This window comes from Equus caballus, chromosome 6 (genome assembly GCF_041296265.1).
Source record: "Equus caballus isolate H_3958 breed thoroughbred chromosome 6, TB-T2T, whole genome shotgun sequence".
Lineage (NCBI taxonomy): Eukaryota > Metazoa > Chordata > Mammalia > Perissodactyla > Equidae > Equus > Equus caballus.
The window spans coordinates 64,125,996-64,143,967 of record NC_091689.1 but is presented as its reverse complement, the minus strand read 5'-3'; the positions used below and the strand labels follow the sequence as shown (position 1 = coordinate 64,143,967).

The window sequence follows — 17,972 nt, the reverse complement described above, 5'->3', positions numbered from 1 at the left end:
TATAACTGTCATTTTAGTGGTTCCTTCCAGGTTTACAGGATACATCTTGAGGATATCACAACCACCTTCAAGTGCTATTATACCACTTCACATAGTGTAATACTACTTATAATACTACACTTTCATTTCTCTCCTCTCAGCCATTGTGCTTTTGCTGTCAGGTATTTTACTTCTAGATATGTTATAAATCCCATAATTCATAATTATTTTTGCTTAAATAATCAAATTTTAAAAGAAATTTAAATGATAAGAGAAATATCTTATATATTTACCCTTATATGTCTTCACTGCTTTTCAGTGCCTTTTTTTCTTTTGGTCTGTAAGTCATGTTTCCATTAGTATAATTATTCTACTATCTGAAAAGGACTTTTTAAAACATTTCTTGTTGTATGGATCTGCTTGTGATGTATTCTTCCTTCAGTTTTCTTTTTTAACAGCTTTATTGTGATATCATTGACATAAAAATTGTAGAGGGTCAACTGTATGGTGATGCATGGTAACTAGATTTGTGGTGGTGATCACTTTGTAGTGTATACAGATGTCGAATTATAATGCTGTACACCTGAAATTTATATAATTTAAAAATGTATAAGTTTGTTTTGGGGTTCTCTATTCTGTTCCATTGGTTTATATGTCTGCTTATAAAACCATACTGTTTTAACTATTTTCGCTTTGTAGTATAATTTGAAGTCAGGAAGTAAGATCCTTCCAGCTTTGTTCTTGCTCAAGATTGCCTTAGCTATATATAAGGTCTTTTGTGGTTCATTATGAATTTCAGGATTGTTTGTTCAACTAATGTAAAAAAAAAAAAAGGTCATTGGGATTTTGACAGGGATTGCATTGAATCTTTAGATTGGTTTGGGTAGAATAAACATTTTGACAATATTAGATCTTCCAACCTATGAACATGGAATGTCTTTTCATTTACTTGTGTCTTTTTTAAGTTTCTTTCATCAACGTTGTGTAGTTTTCAGTTTACAAGGCTTTCACTTCTTTGGTTAAGTTAATACCAAAGTATTTTGCTCTTTTTGTTCTTAATGTAAATGGGAGTGTTTTCTTAATTTCCCTTTTGGTTAGTGTGTTTCATTTTGGATAATATTTATTACTATGTCTTCAAGTTCATTAATCTTTTCATTTGAAATGACTAATCTGCTGTTAATCACATCCAGTGTATTTTTCATTTCAACCATGTCTCTACTTATCATGTTCAATCTTTCCTCTAGCTTTTTTGTACTTACAGAATACAGTTACAAGGACTTTTCCTTTTCTGCTATTTCTAATGTCTTTGCCAGTTCTGTGTCAGTTTTGATTTGTTTATTTCTCCTGTTATTATGGGTTGTATTTTCCAATTTATTTGCATGCCTGGTAATTTTTTATTAGATGTCAGAAATTGTGAATTTTACTATGTTTGGGTACTGGAATATTTTTATATTCCTATAAATATTCTTGAGCTTTGTTGTAGAATGAAATTAAGATACTTGGAAATAGTTTGAGGCTTTAGGACTTGCCTTTAAAATTTGTTAGGTGGATGCAGAGCAATGTCTAGTCTAAGGTTAATTACTTCTCACTACTGAGGAAAGACCATATGAGTGCTCTACACAATGCCCCATGAATTATGAGGTTTTTCAGTCTGGCTGAGGGGAATAGGCCCTCTTCCTGATCCTGTGTGAGTTCTGAGTACTGCTCTTCTTAATCCTTTCAAGTAGTCTTTTTCTCTAGTCTTAGAGAGTTTACTCAGATGCATGTGCTGATCAATCCTCTGCTGAATACTCAAAAGGGACCTTCTGAAAATCTCCAGAATTCTCTCTTTATGCAGCATTCTCCTCTCCAATACTCTGCCTGTGACCTCTTGCCACCTTGGTCTCCCCAGGCTCTCAGCTCCATTTCCTCAAGTTGGAGAATTCACCAAGCTCTATCTGGTTTCCCTTCTCTGTAATGCAGCCTGGAAACTCTCTCAAGGCAATAATCTGGGGAAATTTTAAAACTTGCCTCATTTGTTTCCTCTCACTCAGGGATCATTGTTCCTCATTGGCCAGTGTCCAATATCTTGAAAAGCATTGGTTCATATATTTTTTCCAAATTTTTAGGGATGTTTAAAATCTTCCAGCAGGAGGAAAAATGAGTTAGCAGGCAAACAAGAAACAAGATAGAGACATTATTATAATTTTCACTAGTTTTACATGGTCTTTCTCCCTACATCTGAGACCATATCTTAGCTGCAAGGTCAGTTCTCGTTGCCTAGGATTGACCAATCTATATTAAGAAGGCTATTGTCCCACCCATCCTCCATCTCTGCCCCTAGGTAATCCTTCATTCTGTAAGTCTAGAGTCAGGATGATACTAAGTTATGGACTGAGATAGGCCTCACAAAATAATGATAACTACATGAACAGTTCTGACCCTAAACATCTTATGATGTTATAAATCTACTCATATTCCCACAAGACTCTGAGTTAGACTAATCCCATTTATTCTTCCTTTGGATGACTTAGAACCTAGTGGTAGTGATGTACTAACTTAACTCTCCTTTACATTAAAGATTTATCACCAAAACTTTCAGTCTAAAGGCTTTCCTTTTGTAGTACCAATGGACTAAATCAAGTTCCCTGAGTCTTCCCAAGTTTGCCTTTTATAAATTTAGGAGGCCCTAAATGCTGCATCCTCCCTAGTCCTCACCCCACCCCTGCCCAACTATAAACACAGATTCCAATCTGTGTAAATAATGTTAGGTAGATGTTTACTGGAAGAACTGAAACTCTAAAGATAATTTTAGAAAACTTTAAAGTAGCAGAAATCTAAAGGCAGATAAGTAGCATGGAGTTATAAAAGAGAACTCAACAACTCAATAAATCAGAGCTTAAATAATGGAAGCTGATTTTTTTTAAAAAAAAGTGACACAGCCATGTGTCTCTTCAATCTCTTTACAAATCAAGCCCATGAAAAGGCTATGACAGAATGATGGGTACATCTCTCTATACTCTCATCCTTACAAGCAGAGGTCTCAAGTTACTTTCCTACTAGAGAAAAATGGTAAGGCTTATTGGAAAGAGAAAAAGATAGCTACTAAAGGCTGTGTGATAGTAGATTAACAGTCTTGCCTCTGTGAATTTCCGTGTATTGTTTGAAGTATTTTCCTGTAGCTTTTGGCCTTATATCAAAAGGAAGGCAAATGAAGTGACTAGCCCTGATATGGACAACGCTATTTTTTCTTTCAGATAAGCTAGTTTCTTCTACTTATATGCATGAAATAAAAATTTATTATCAATGAATAACCAGTTTACTTCAACAAAGAAAGATTTTTGAAAAGCAATTGTACCTATTCAATCACAAGTATGATAACAAACAGATAAGTGAGCTATTCTAAGGTCTTATCTATTTAAAAGCAAAACTCATCTCCCCAGGCAGAAAAAGTAAGTCTAAAAAACAAAAAAGTTATTCTGTCAAAAAATGAAAACATCCCACAGAGAATGCAATAACAGTAGGATGAGAATGTCATAGAGGAATTCTAGGGATGTGAAAGAAGAGTAAAATGTTATATCCACAATTTAGTATGAACCATAATGGTAATGCAAATGAAAAAAATAGGTATATAAATTGCTCAGAAGTGAACCTCTACAAAATGGAATTTTCATCCAATGCAGTGGGAGTATAAAGTGAGTCCACTATTATAAAGGCAGTTGGTGATGTATATCGAGATTCCATAGATGTTTACATCCTTTTTTCTCACAATTCCTCTTCTCAAAGAGGAAACTCAGAGTGATAGCCTGGCATTTGGAGCCACTTTTCTCCTCAAAACAGTTGTCAGTTTGAAAGCAGCAGCTAAAGAGGCTGAGAAGTTAATCAGAGATTTTGACAGTCTCATAAGACCGGGTGAAAAAAATTGTCACTCACAGTCTGTCAAGAATGAGGGTCACTGATAAATACCCCAGGCTTTCAGTTGAAACTGTGAAGGGTACACCCAATAGCAAGGCTATATTCAAAACAGGCCAGCTTGACTGGAGCCAAAGCCTAGTGCTAAATCATTTCACATCCAGATTGGAATAAAGTGATTTTTCCCCCAATTTAGGTGGCTGCAAGAAGCTAAAGGAAATCCTCTCTGGATTGAGAAAACACTATACAGAGACTTAAATTATCTCTGCAATTTTTTGTCTGTAATACTAACAATAAGTCAAAAATAAAAAGGCATACAAAAGATAAAAGTTGACCAAAAACTAAGATTAAAAATGGACACTAAAAACAGGCATAGGTGATCCAGATATTATGGTTATCTGACAAGGATTTTAAAATAACAATGACTAAAATATTCAAGGAATTAAATGACAACATAAAAATTTTAGCATAGAACTGGAAACTAAAAATAAAAGAAACAATTGGAAATTCTAGAAATGAAAAATCCAATAACAGAAATTACTGTTTCAGAAGTAGATGGGTTTAACAATAGATTTGATGCAACAGAAGAGAGAATTATTGAACTGGAACATTCTCAGAAGAAAATATCTAGACTGAATTATAGAGAGCAAAGAGATTAGAAAAAAGGGAAACAAGCATAAGGACAAATAGAGAAATATTTTTTAAAAATATGACTACTTGTAATTGAAGTCACTTAAGGAGAGGAGAGAAAGATTGAGGTAGAATAGTATTGGTAGAGTACAGCAGAGAATTTTCCCAAACTAATGAAAGACATCAAGCCACAGGTACAAGAAGCACTATCAACTCCCAGGAAGACAAAAGACAGAAAAAAAAAAAAAAGACCCTAAGTACATCATAGGAAAATTTCTAAAACAGAAGACATAAGGAAAACCTTAGTCAGCCAGACAAAAAGACATTTACCTCCAAAGCAACAACAAAATGATTGGTAGTTGGTTTATCAACAGAAAAATAGAAAGCTCTGGAATAAATCTTCAGTGAGGGCATTGGGATCAAAACTAATGACAACACTTCTAGCACAGTGATTCTAAAATTCATAAGAGGTGTATATTAGTTTTCTACTGCTGCCATAATAAATTATCACCAATATAGCAGACTTAGAATAACATGAATAATACCCATTTAATACCGTACAGTTCTTCCTCCAAAAATATGTATATATATTTAAATTATATACTATAAATCAACCATAAAATGTAAAAACAACCGTAAAGAAGTGGACAAAGTGATATCAACAGGTAATTGAAGGAAGAAGAAAACTGAGTGGCAATAAGTAGCTTATTCAACTGCACTATAATCAGAGAAAAGTAAATTAAAATAACAAATGAGATACCATTTTGTATCCATGATATTGAAAGTATTAAGAAGCTTGACAATTTCAAGTCTTGGTAAGGATATGGGGAACACCAAGAGGGAGGAGCCCATGCTTAGGCAGTAGGTGAAGCATGCAATGGCATGAATTATCACAAGTCTTCTGGGAAATTTTTGTGGTTGCAGTTTAAGCAAAGGTAAGAAGTAAGGAAAAAGAGATTAAAGAGACTGACAGATTATGTAGGGCATTGTTTCCCTGCTGTGAAGTCAGCATTTTCTCTGGAAGGAAATGATCAGACATTGAAGGATTTATCCTTGAACAAAGATTGCTCTGGAAGCAAAATGGAGAATGGTTAGGTTGGGGAAAGACTGGAGAAACCAGTTAGGACACTGTTACAATGTCATGTAGAGCTGATGAGAGCCAAATGAAGATAGCAGCAGTAGGGATGAAGAGAAGGAGATACTAAGGATGGACATAGAAGATACTAAAGAGGTGGAATCAATAGAACTTGGTCCCAGAGAAGGCAAGAAGGATAAGAGAGCAGGAAAGTAATGGAAGTTTCAGGCATGGCCTACAGGATAAATGATGATACGATTCACTGGAATAGGTTTCCCATTCTTCCAAAATAATGAGTTCAGTTTGGTCACGTGGATTGAGAAGTATCTTTGAGGTCTTGTCAATAATTTCTATAGGTCTGAAGCTCAGCAGGAAAGTCTGAGCAAGAGATTTCAATTTAGCATTCGCCAGTGTATTAATGGCTATTGAAGCCCTGTTGATGGGTGATATCACACATATGGAGTATGATCCGAATAAAAGAGGCTTAAGGACAGAATTCCAGGGATCAACATCTGAGACATGGATGAAGGAAGAGAAATCTGAAAAAAAGACTGAAAAGGAGCAACCAGACTGATAGAAGGGAAATAACAGATTTGGGGAAACAAGGAGAGGAGTTCCAAAAAAAGAGGACACATCTGGCAGAGGCAAATACCACAGAGACATTAAGACAAAAACTGAGTTGGCAGGAAGGTAAATTTGTGCAGCCACTATGGGAAACAGTATAGCAGTTCCTCAAAAATTTAAAAATAGAACTACCATATGATCCAGCAATCCCACTCCTGAGTATTTAGCCAAAGAAAATGAAAACACTACCTTGAAAAGATATATGCACTCCCATGTTCACTGCAGCATTATTTAAGTAGCCAAGATATGGAAGCAACCTAAGGGTCCATCGGTAAATAAATGGATAAAGAAAATGTGATGGATAGACAGATAGACAATGGAATATTATTCAGCCATAAAAAATGAAATCTTGCCATTTGTGGCAACATAGATGGACCTCAAGGGCATTATGCTAAGTAAAATAAGTTAAAGAAAGACAAACACAGTACAATCTCACCTGTATGTGGAATCTAAAAAATAAAAAAGCCCACAGAACTCAGAGACACAGAGAATATATTGGTGGTTGCAAAAGACAGGAGTTTTAGTTTTTTGAGGAATCTCCATACTGTTTTCCATAATGGCTGCACCAGTTTGCATTCTACCAGCAGTGTATGAGGGTTTCCTTCTCTCCACACCCTGTCCAACACTTGTTATTTTTAGTCTTAGTGATTATAGTCATTTTAACAGGCATAAGGTGGTATCTTAGTGTAGCTTTGATTTGCATTTCCCTGATGATTAGTGATGTTAAACATCTTTTCATGTGTTTGTTGGTGATGGCCCTATTTTCTTAGTGAGATCATTTGCTGAGAGTGAGGCTAGAAATTTGGGGCAGGGATTTGAACATGGTTGAGGGAACTGCAGAAGGTGCTGGCTTGCCTCATGAAGAATGCAACTTGCTGCCAATTACTAAGGGAATCACCAAGGGCCCAGGTGTAGGCGGAGGCCACTCATTTACTTGGTGGCAGCAATGTGTGTGTGTGCGTGTGTTTGTGTGTAGGGGTGTGTGTGTTTTCTAGCAGTGCTCAGCCACCAGGGTATATACAGAATTTAAACAATCTGAATGGTTGGATCAAACCTTTTTGAGATTTTACTAGTTGAGTGAGATAGAAGAGTAAGCTCTACCGTTTATTGAGTGACCCTGGACATAGAAATTCATCCCTCTACATCTCAGTTTCCTTATCTATAAAATGAAGCTAAAAATAGTGCCTGTCTCACTGGGTTGTTGTGGGAATTAAATGAGATAGTACGGTGTTCTTCAGTTTTTTGACTGTGACCTTCAATAAGAAATATGGAGCCTATTGTAAGAAATAACTGAGTTACTATGAGTCTACTCATTACTAAATACTTACTAAAATATTATGAAAATATTTTCTAAAATATTTACTAAAATGTTATGAAATATTTGGGGACTTTGTTTCTAAATTCAGAATTTGGGAGATTTTAGGAAAGTAATATGATAACGGAACATATATTACATAACACCCCATCAGGGCTTGGAGAAGTATCCAAAATCAAACATTAATCTTTCCACAGACAAACTTATGAATATTCATACAAGCCATGCATGAAGTCTATAAATAGCCTCCCCTCACTTTCACATCAGGTTTTTGCCACCAAAGGAATTCAGGTCAGATTTTGCTTCCAATGTGTTTTTTAAAAAGTTTTTGTTGATGGTTTCCTTTGCTGTGCAGAAGCTTCTTAGTTTGATGTAGTCCCATTTGTTCATTTTTTCTTTCGTTTCCCTTGCCTGGTCAGACATGGCACTTGAAAATATGCTGCTAAGACTGATGTCGAAGAGTGTACTGCCTATGTTTACTTCTAGAAGTTTCGGGTCTTACATTCAAGTCTTTAATCCATTTTGAGTTGATTTTTGTGCATGGTGTAAGGGAATGGTCTACTTTCATTCTTTTGCATGTGGCTGTCCAGTTTTCCCAACACCGATTATTGACGAGACTCTCCTTTCTCCACTGTATACTCTTGGCTCCCTTGTCGAATATTAGCTGTCCATAAACGTGTGGGTTTACTTCTGGGCTCTTGATTCTGTTCCACTGATCTGTGTGTCTGTTTTTGTGCCAGTATCATGCTGTTTTGGTTACTATGGCTTTGTAGTATATTTTGAAATCAGGGAGTGTGATACCTCCAGCTTTGCTTTTTTTTCTCAGGAATCCTTTGGCTATTCGGGGTCTTTTGTTGTTCCATATAAATTTTAGGATTCTTAGTTCTATTTCTGTGAAAAATGCTGTTGGAACTTTGATAAGGATTGCATTGAATCTATAGATTTCTTTAGGAAATATGGACATTTTAATGATGTTAATTTATCCAATGCAACAGCATGGAATATCTTTCCATTTCTTTGTGTCTTCTGCGATTTCTTTCAACAATGTTTTATAGTTTTCGGTGTCCAGATCTTTCACCTCTTTGGCTAAGTTTATTCCTAGGTATTTTATTCTTTTTGTTGCAATTATAAATGGGATTGTATTCTTAATTTCTCTTTCTGCTACTTCATTGTTAGTGTATAGAAACACAACTGATTTTTGTACATTGATTTTGTATCCCGCGACTTGACTATATGCGTTTATTGTTTCTAAAAGTTTTTTAGTGGAATCGTTAGGGTTTTCTAGATATAAAATCATGTCATCTGCAAAGATTGACAGTTTCACTTCTTCTTTTCCAATGTAGATCCCTTTTATTTCTTTTTCTTGCCTGATTGCTCTGGCTAGGACTTCCAATACTATGTTAAATAAGAGTGGTGACAGTGGGCATCCTTATCTGGTTCCTGTTCTTAGAGGGATAGCTTTCAGTTTTTCTACATTCAGAATAATATTTGCTGTGGGTTTGTCATATATGGCCTTTATTATGTTGAGGTATTTTCCTTCTATACCCATTTTATTTAGAGTTTTTATCATAAATGGTTTGTAGTATATTTTGAAATCAGGGAGTGTGATACCTCCAGCTTTCTTCTTTTTTCTCAGGAATCCTTTGGCTATTTGGGGTCTTTTGTTGTTCTATATAAATTTTAGGATTCTTTGTTCTATTTCTGCGAAAAATGTTGTTGGAACTTTGATAGGGATTGCGTTGAATATATAGATTGCTTTAGGAAGTATGGACATTTTAACGATGTTAATTCTTCCAATCCAAGAGCACGGACTATCTTTCCATTTCTTTGAGGAAACCAACAACAAAACGAAAAGACAACCTAAGAATTGGGAGAAGATATTTGCAAACCATATATCAGATAAGGGGTTAATATCCAAAATATACAAAGAACTCATACAGCTCAACAATCCAATTAAAAAATGGGCAAAGGATCTGAACAGAGATTTCTCCAAAGAAGATATACGGACAGCCAACAGGCATATGAAAAGATGCTCAACATCATTAGCTATCAGGGAAATGCAAATCAAAACTACAATGAGGTATCACCTCAGTCCAGTCAGAATGGCTATAATTAACAAGACAGGAAACAACAAATGTTGGAGAGGATGTGGAGAGAAGGGAACCCTTGTACACTGCTGGTGGGAGTGCAAACTGGTGCAGCCACTATGGAAAGCAGTATGGAGTACCCTCAGAAAATTAAGATCTACCATATGATCCAGCTATCCCACTGCTGGGTATTTATCCAAAGAACTTGAAAACACAAAGGCATAAAAATACTTGCCCCGCTATGTTCACTGCAGCACTATACACAATAGCCAAGACTTGGAAGCAACCTTGGTGCCCCTCAAGGAAGGAATGGATAAAGAAGATGTGGTATTTATACACAATGGAATACTACTCAGACATAAGAAATGATGAAATCTGGACATTTGTGACAACATGGATGGAGCTTGAGAGTATTATGCTGAGTGAAATAAGTCAGAGGGAGAAAGTCAAATACCACATGATCTCACTCATAAGTAGAAGATAAAAACAACGACAAAAAAACACATAGCAATGGAGATTGGACTGGTGGTTACCATAGGGAAAGGGGGGAGGGCAAAAGGGGTGATTAGGCTCACGTGTGAGGGGATGGACTGTAATTAGTTTTTGGGTGGTGAACATGATGTAATCTACACAGAATTTGAAATATATTGATGTACATATGAAAGCTATATAATGTTATAATCCAATGTTATTGCAATTAAAAATAAATAAATAAATAAATAAAAGTTTTTGTATTTTCAGACCTTTTTGGATTTTGGAATTGTTGATATGAAATTGAAGGTATAGATGCAGATATAATCTTTTTTAAAGTGCTTGGCACATAATAAGTATTGGTTACAATTGTTGGTATGGTATATTTCATTTTAAAAATGATGGCCCTACCCCACTAAAGGGATTTCATGACATACTAACAGGTTGTGACCCACACTCTGAAAAATGCTAATATCTAAATGCTTAGCCTGGTCCCTGCTACATACTAAGTTGTCAACACATGGCAGAAGGAAAAAACCACCATCTTATATTCTTATAATGTTTTAACTTTGCAGAATTCTTTTAAGCACATAGTTGCTATTCATCTTCACAGTAACTGTATCAGAAATAAACTAAAGGGTTTAACTTTCCTCTTGACCTACTGAGAATTTCATGTCTCAGTGGTGTTATGATGAACAGTAGGAAATTTAAATAATGATAATCACATCTTCCTATGGCATTTATACCTTGACACTTACAGCTCTTTTAAAGTTTTCTTTAATTATTTTATGTGAAATAGATCATTTTATTGCACAAACAGAAAAAAGAGATCAAGCCATTTGTCTTACGTAACAAAACACTATTTCTATACAGAATTTGTCCAATAAAATATATAGCTTAGGAACAACTTCCAAAACATATTTATTATTCCGTTCTTAAAGTAAGCTAAAGACATGCTTCTCTGAAGTCACTTTATAATCCTAGTGTTTTACTTTCTAGTGCTCTGGGAGACATTAAAATAGCTGAAGTGAATGTCAAGGGTTTATTCGTGAAGCTCATTAACTCTTCCCTTGACAAAGAACTGGAGATTGGAGATCATATTCTCCAGCAAAATGTGAATGGACAAATAATCTGTTTGTACCGATTCCTTCCAAATATCATAATGCAAGCCAACTCCACAGTAACGGTGAGTAGGGTAGAAATACTGTGACCTAGAATCGTGCGGGAAGAGCTCATTTACCCAGACAGGCTGCAGCTCAGCACCAGTGGTCTCACCATTATGCAATCTCTGTGGCAAAGGTGATATTTTGTTGGTGATGGTTAATGGTGCCACTTTGTCCATCTTTGGATTTAAATTAATAACCATAATTAAATTTCCATAGCTTTCTTCAATTTAGTGTATGATACCTTTTCTCTTCATGATTTAACTATTAAAATGAAATACCTAAGCTCCTAAAACTAAGCAAACATAATCCTTAAAAGAAAAGAAAAGGGATTGTTTGCTTCAAGAACAGGTAATTAGTTGACCCTGGAGGGTTTCCCCTCTTTCTTGTACTCTTTTAAATCATGGACAGTAGCTGTTTAGTGTTACACAGCTTGACATTATATATTATACAGTTACTATATTTTAAAACCCACCTGTTCAGAAAGATACATTACAATAATCCTCTGACATTTACAAAAGTATGCTGAACTCCAGTGGCATTGTCATTAACTATTTTCTTACAGGTGTGGGCAGCAGCATCTGAAGCAAAGCATCAGCCACCAGCAGATTTTCTTTGGAAGGAACAAAACAAGTTCAAAACAAGCCCGAACTGTACAACAATCCTGTGCAAACCTAATGGGGAAGTCAGTGTCCAGCTCTTAACAACAGGCTTTAAAAGAATGGATAGCTCTCCTATGGCCCCCCTCTCCTCTTAGCTCACTCAATTATTTTTCCCTCCTTAAAAGCTTGGATAGAATCCTCACTAACTGTCCTAACACATCAGGCAAATCTACAGCATCCTCTTCCCAGTGCCAAAGTGCCAAAGAGCGGTTTACTATTCAGCAAAAATAATTTTGATATCCCATATTTCTAAGAAGTTATTTCAAATTTCAGGGTCGAGGATGGATTTTATTTATGGTATTTAACCTGAAGAGCAGGATGAGAAAGAAAGGAACTACATACAGCCTTTTCTTTTCATTTACTCATTTCTCAAATGTTGTTGCGATTCTCCTCTATTGCAAGGGCTGTAATAAGTGTTGGGAATATAACATAGAGTAAGACATGATATCTGCTCTCGAGGGACTAATATTCTAATGAAAGAAGCTTCATTCTAATTCATAGTGACTATACTTTACTCACTGTAAAATTAAATGTTAGTAATTACGTTGTGTAACTCATTCCTAATATTTGACAATTTTGTATTTTCACTCTACTTTTTTCTCGGTATAATATTAGCATAATATATACCCAGTGACATACCGATTTAAAGGTATCTCTTTTTACAACAAAAAAGTTGCACCCTTGCCAGAACCATTCTTTAGATTTTTCTTAACTATCTGCCTTTTTTCTCAGTCTAACTTAGTATGTCATAAAACCACTAATCCAGACAATATGTCAATCGGAATCTATTCCCAAGTTTCTTTCCTGCTCCCTTATACCTGATGCTTAGATTGACTATTCCTTTAGAATTGACTTGCTAATTTATTAACAGCCATTTAATGTCTTTCTGTGAGAACAAGAAGTTGTGGCTAGATGGAGAGAATATTTACTAGATGTAATTTTGCAGCCTTCACTCACTTACCCTTAGATATTTTTGTGGGCTCACATTGAATTTTATAACACTTCAGATAATTTTCACTGAGGAGGAATATAAGGCTATGCAATCTAAGTTATTTACTCAGCCTCATTAAAAAAAACCACTAGCAAAACCCAGATTGGAAGGAAGGCATTCTGGTTTCAGATCTTTCATCACATTTACCCACCCATTTATCCACTCTGCAAACACGTTCGTGGTGTCTACTTTGTATGCACTCTGTTCCAAGCACTGAGTGTTGAACCAGACAGACCAGGTCCCTAAGCTCCTAGAATGAACATTTTAGTAAACTGTCATTTCCTGCAACTGAATTAGGCTTTGTACTTAGACTGCTCCTTGTACTAAGTGGTTTGAACTACTTTGCCATATAGGATCAGACCATTTCTGCTGGGTGATGGAAACACAAATAATGTTGTTTGCTAGTGAGTGAGCCTGATTGATTCATACGGAAAATACGTACATATATTTAGTATCTGCCAAGCACTGTGCTAGGTGCTGGAGGAAAGAGCATAACTATTGCATGATTTTTGTCCTCCAGAAACTCAGAGTCTCGTCATAGAAACTGATATGTAACAATAAATAATTGCAGTACAGTGCAACAATGCTTGAATAGAAGCATGTACACAGAGCAGAGCAGCCAGGCTAGAGATGCCAATTTTGTAAAGGAGAATATCAAGAAAAGCATTAGAGGAGAAAACACTTGTTCAGAGTCTGCAGCAGGATGAGAGGGAGCTCACCCAGTTGACCTGAACCATAGTGGTCTTCCCCCTTTCCTCTCTGCTAACTCACCACTTCCTATGCTTCTCCATACTCTCATCTCTAACCACACTGGGCTTCTTTACTTGTTTTACTATCCAGTACTTGATTGTTTTCTCAAGCCACAGGGCCTTTGCACATGTTCTTGCCTCTCCACAGACTCTCTCTCCTCACCTTTTTACCTATTAAATCCTACTCACCTTTCAGACCTCAGCCCAAGCCTTTTTTTTCAGGTCACACCCTACTGGAATTTCCACCTCATGGAAAAACAATCAGAATTACTTAATTCAAATAGAAAATATTTCCATTAAATACACTGAAATGTGACTTTAAGTCAACCTAAAACCATAATGCAAGCATAGAATTCTGATTTCTTTTTTTAACAAATTCATTTCTGTTCTTACCTCAATAATACTGGATCACACTATCTGCAATTGCTAGATGAATTTTCCTTGAAAAGATAGGTTGCTACATTCCCATAGACATGTTGACATACACACAGACCCAAGGCTTCATCATGACCCTGGACTCGCTTTCTGTTTGTGCAATTTGTATACAGAAAATAACCCATATCTCATGGAAAAAGTGACGGAGCCTGCAATCTTCTGCCTAAAATAATAGACAACCATACAGATTAGAATAGCTCCTGTTTCTGGACTAGAAAAATACTTTTTTTAAAACGTGGCAAACAGAAGTCACATTATGGGTCATCAAAAAAAAAAAAAAAAAACCCTAACATAGAATATGACAGACTACTCTTTTGAGTTATCACTAACATGGCAACAGTTAATATTCAATACAGCTACAAATCTCATGGTGTAAGAGAAGGGCAGATTTAGTCCTGCTGTGCCATGAGTTAACTATGCAATATTTATTCTATTTTCTAATATGTAATAGAGAAAATACAGTATAGTCACTAAGAGTCTATGAGTCTATATATTTTTACATAGGACTACATTTTTTTCACCAGTCACATTGTTGTCCTATAGGATTTGTAGCCTCTATATTATACGTCAAAAAATTAATAGGCATCTTATATTTATTCAACACCTGGTACTTTCCCAATACATTGTTAGAGATTCAGATACAGAACAGACCTCTTCTATGCTGTGGGAGCTCATTGAAGGGCTATTTATACGTACATTATCTCATTTGAGTCAGTATTGTTTAAGCATATTTTACAAAGGAAGAAAATGGCAGGGCCAGCCCCATGGCCAAGTGGTTAAGTTAGCACCCTCTGCTTTGGCAGCCCAGCGTGTCACCAGTTCAGATCTTGGGCACAGACCTAGCATGACTCATCAGGCCATGCTGAGGTGGCGTCCGACACAGCACAACCAGAAGGACCTGCAACTAGAATATACAACTATGTACTGGGGGGCTTTGGGGAGAAGAAGAAGGGGGGAAAAAAAAGAAGATTGGCAACAGATGTTAGCTCAGGTGCCAATCTTAAAAAAGAAAAAGGAAAATGGAGCTTGGGAAGTTAAATGGCTTGCTCTAAGTCACATGACTAGTAAAATGGCAGAAATAAAATGAAACCAGATATTCTAACTCCAAGAATTTTTCTATTGTCTGTTTTACTAAAGACAAGGTTCATGTGGCCAACATTCCAGAGGTAAAATTAAAACCATATCATTTTGTTTTGTCACATTATCATTGTCATTGTCATCAAATATTTTTAAGGCCCTATAATACAGGGAGAGATAAAATATTGCTCTTGTCTAGGAAAGGGTTACAATCTAATCGAGGGAGATTGTAATAAAAAGATCATGAACATGTTTTCAAAACAAATGTCTATATCTGAGCTGCTAAAAGAGGAGAATCCCTAACTTATGATCTGAAGCAAAAGTGGGGTTTTCCTACTGTGATCCATGAAACTGAACTTTATTTTTTAAGATTTCATCTTTATTTTTTAAGATTTCATCTTTCTTCTGCCGTGGGTCTAGCCCAGCTGAACTTGCCTTGAGTTGCCTTTCTGTCTATGTAATCTGTCTTGCCAAGCAGAGGGTTTTCCAATGATTACAGCACAAACCCCAAACCTCTAATTTTATAAACTAAAAACAGATCACAAAAACAAGTGGAACGTTAGGCCACACTTTGGTGCTTAATTTCCTCATGTTGAACAAAGACATAATTGTTAGTCCCTAAGCATGATTTTCCTGAATAATTTTTGCATATATATGTTGTGTACATGCCACATATTCAAGAAACCAAAACAAACCCTAGTTTCAGTGTTCTCCTTAAGAGTCCCATCTAGGATTCTAGCCTGGAGAACGTGGTTTCCTCTCCATGTCCCTAGTTCTATGGCCCATTTCCCCATCTCAAATGAGATATACATATACATATAGTGTGTTAAATATTTAAAATTTGAACTTATTCATATTACCCTACTTTTTGTGCAGCTCCTTATAGTTATGAAATTCCGTAACTTAACTGAATCTCACAACACCCTCGTACAGCAATTCCCCACTCCCACCCTTCCCATTTTCCATATGAGGACAATCCAAGCCAGTAAGTGACTAACCCCCCTTGGAAACTAAGACCAGGTTGTCTAACTACATCCTCATTGTGTGTTTCACTAATCCATACACAGTAGATGTGACTTTGAAGTTTGGAGTTTGACTTTGAAGTTTTCTTTGCAATAAACCTATGACATTTAAAAAATCTATCTAACTCCAATACTATTTGAAATTAATGAATCGTCTTTGTTAGGCTGTTGCCTGGTACACTCCTATTCACTGGAAGCAAGCGTGGGAGAAATTAGAGACCGACATTGAATTTGACAGATGCTCAATAGTAAGTCCAGCATCTCGAAGGCATTTGTTCCACTGGCCAGAAGTTCCAAGTACAACTGAAGAAAAACAAGATCAATCTAAGAAAGACATCTCAAAATGTCATATGGAACCAGTACAAGCTTTTCTTAAGAGGTAAAAGTTGATTGCTTTGTCTTTTGGTAGTTGAAACTTTCCCGCAATTAGTAACTGAGTAGATAGAAATGACTGCATGACAAGTAGATATGTGATGAATAGAGAAATTAATAATAACCCAAAAAATCCTATTTGGAAGAGGACCATAAAATCTGTAATATACTCATAAGCAGAGATATACTCATGGGACAATAAATGTTGGTGATTTCTGCTGGGTGATATTGGGACCCCTTTTGTCATTTCACATCTCAATGGCACTGCTGTTAGAGGCAAGGCCGTGGAGACACGAAGAGACGAAGTTATCACTGTGTCTTTCGCAGTGCTTAGCTGAAGGGAGAAGTGCGGCATCTAGGGATTTCATCTTGGATCAATTGCTGGTTGTGGCTGAAGGTGCAGAATTTATGTCATTCATGTGTAGGCAAATGCTTCAGATGTTGTGATAAAAGCACTGCCCACGAGGTCTAGAAAAGCCACGTTCTCTGGTCTTGAAACATGCTTTCAGTTTAATTGAGCCTCCCTTACTGATGCCACTGCATAAAATGCCTTATGGGTTCAATTTGAGCTTAATTTTTCTTTTACAGAGAAAAGGAAATCCCACCAACCCTTTTCCCCAATCGCAGCCCTTGGTGCCACAGTCCCGATGTCCCTGCACACCCCTACTGTTCTCTTATTGAACCTCACATTACCAGCATGGCTGGAAGCAGCTTAGATAGACAGCCCAGGCCTCAGTCAGCCAGGCCTAATCCAGCACAGGTAAGTCAAAGAGATACTCATTCCAGTGGAAAGTAAGGTGCATGTGTGGATGTGTGTTGAGGACTGGTGAAAAGGTGTTAGACGGTAAAATTTGCTACGTACTAAAAACTATTCATATCCTCAAGGATAGATGGCTCCCAAAGCAAGTATTATAAGTCATTCACTTACGTTTGCTCAGCACAGTGTCTTTTATTGGTCTTGATAAATATGTGTTGAATGAATCAATGAATCAAAAGAACACTGTGGCCCACAAAAGAATGTTGGATTCTTGAAGTTTGGTCAAAAGTACATTTTGTTTTTTCACTAGGCAGGAAAAATTGGCCCTACAAGTTATGCTGTGCTAAAAAAAATCCATCTTTTCCAGACATTCAAATGTTAATCCCAAATTCTTATTCTTTTTCAACCAGAAGTTTCTTATTTAAGTCCTCTAAACAAAGCTTTTAGAGGTGGTGTTATTAACCCAACATCTATGAATGGATTTCAGGAAGTCCATATATACGCAAAATTTGGGGCAAAAATGTATGCCTCTATGATGTTTTCTGGGAAGAGAGTCCATGAGGTTCATCAGATGCCCCCAAATGTTTAAGAACTGATTAGAAGACCACAATGCCAGATCCTAAGCTGTGGAGAAAGTCTGTTTCATATAACAGTTATATCCTGGCGAAGTTA

At 36.3% G+C, this 17,972-nt stretch overlaps 1 protein-coding gene across 26 annotated transcripts in view; it reads left to right on the top strand.

Moving 5' to 3' along the window:
- The window catches only part of LMNTD1 (lamin tail domain containing 1), a 369,615-nt gene that overhangs the window by 337,963 nt on the left and 13,680 nt on the right, over positions 1–17,972 (top strand). For 23 of the 26 annotated variants that reach the window (XR_011439998.1, XR_011439999.1, XM_070271086.1 and 20 more), the window contains 4 exons: positions 11,072–11,258; positions 11,801–11,920; positions 16,336–16,550; positions 17,132–17,303. Coding sequence is in view for 24 of the 26 variants with exons in the window: in XM_070271086.1 (XP_070127187.1) it covers positions 11,072–11,258; positions 11,801–11,920; positions 16,336–16,550; positions 17,132–17,303 (694 nt within the window). In the remaining 2 variants the exon portion in view is untranslated. The remainder of the gene's footprint in view (positions 1–11,071; positions 11,259–11,800; positions 11,921–16,335; positions 16,551–17,131; positions 17,304–17,972) is intronic. The other 3 variants (XM_070271084.1, XM_070271089.1, XM_070271090.1) reach the window with 1 other exon arrangement.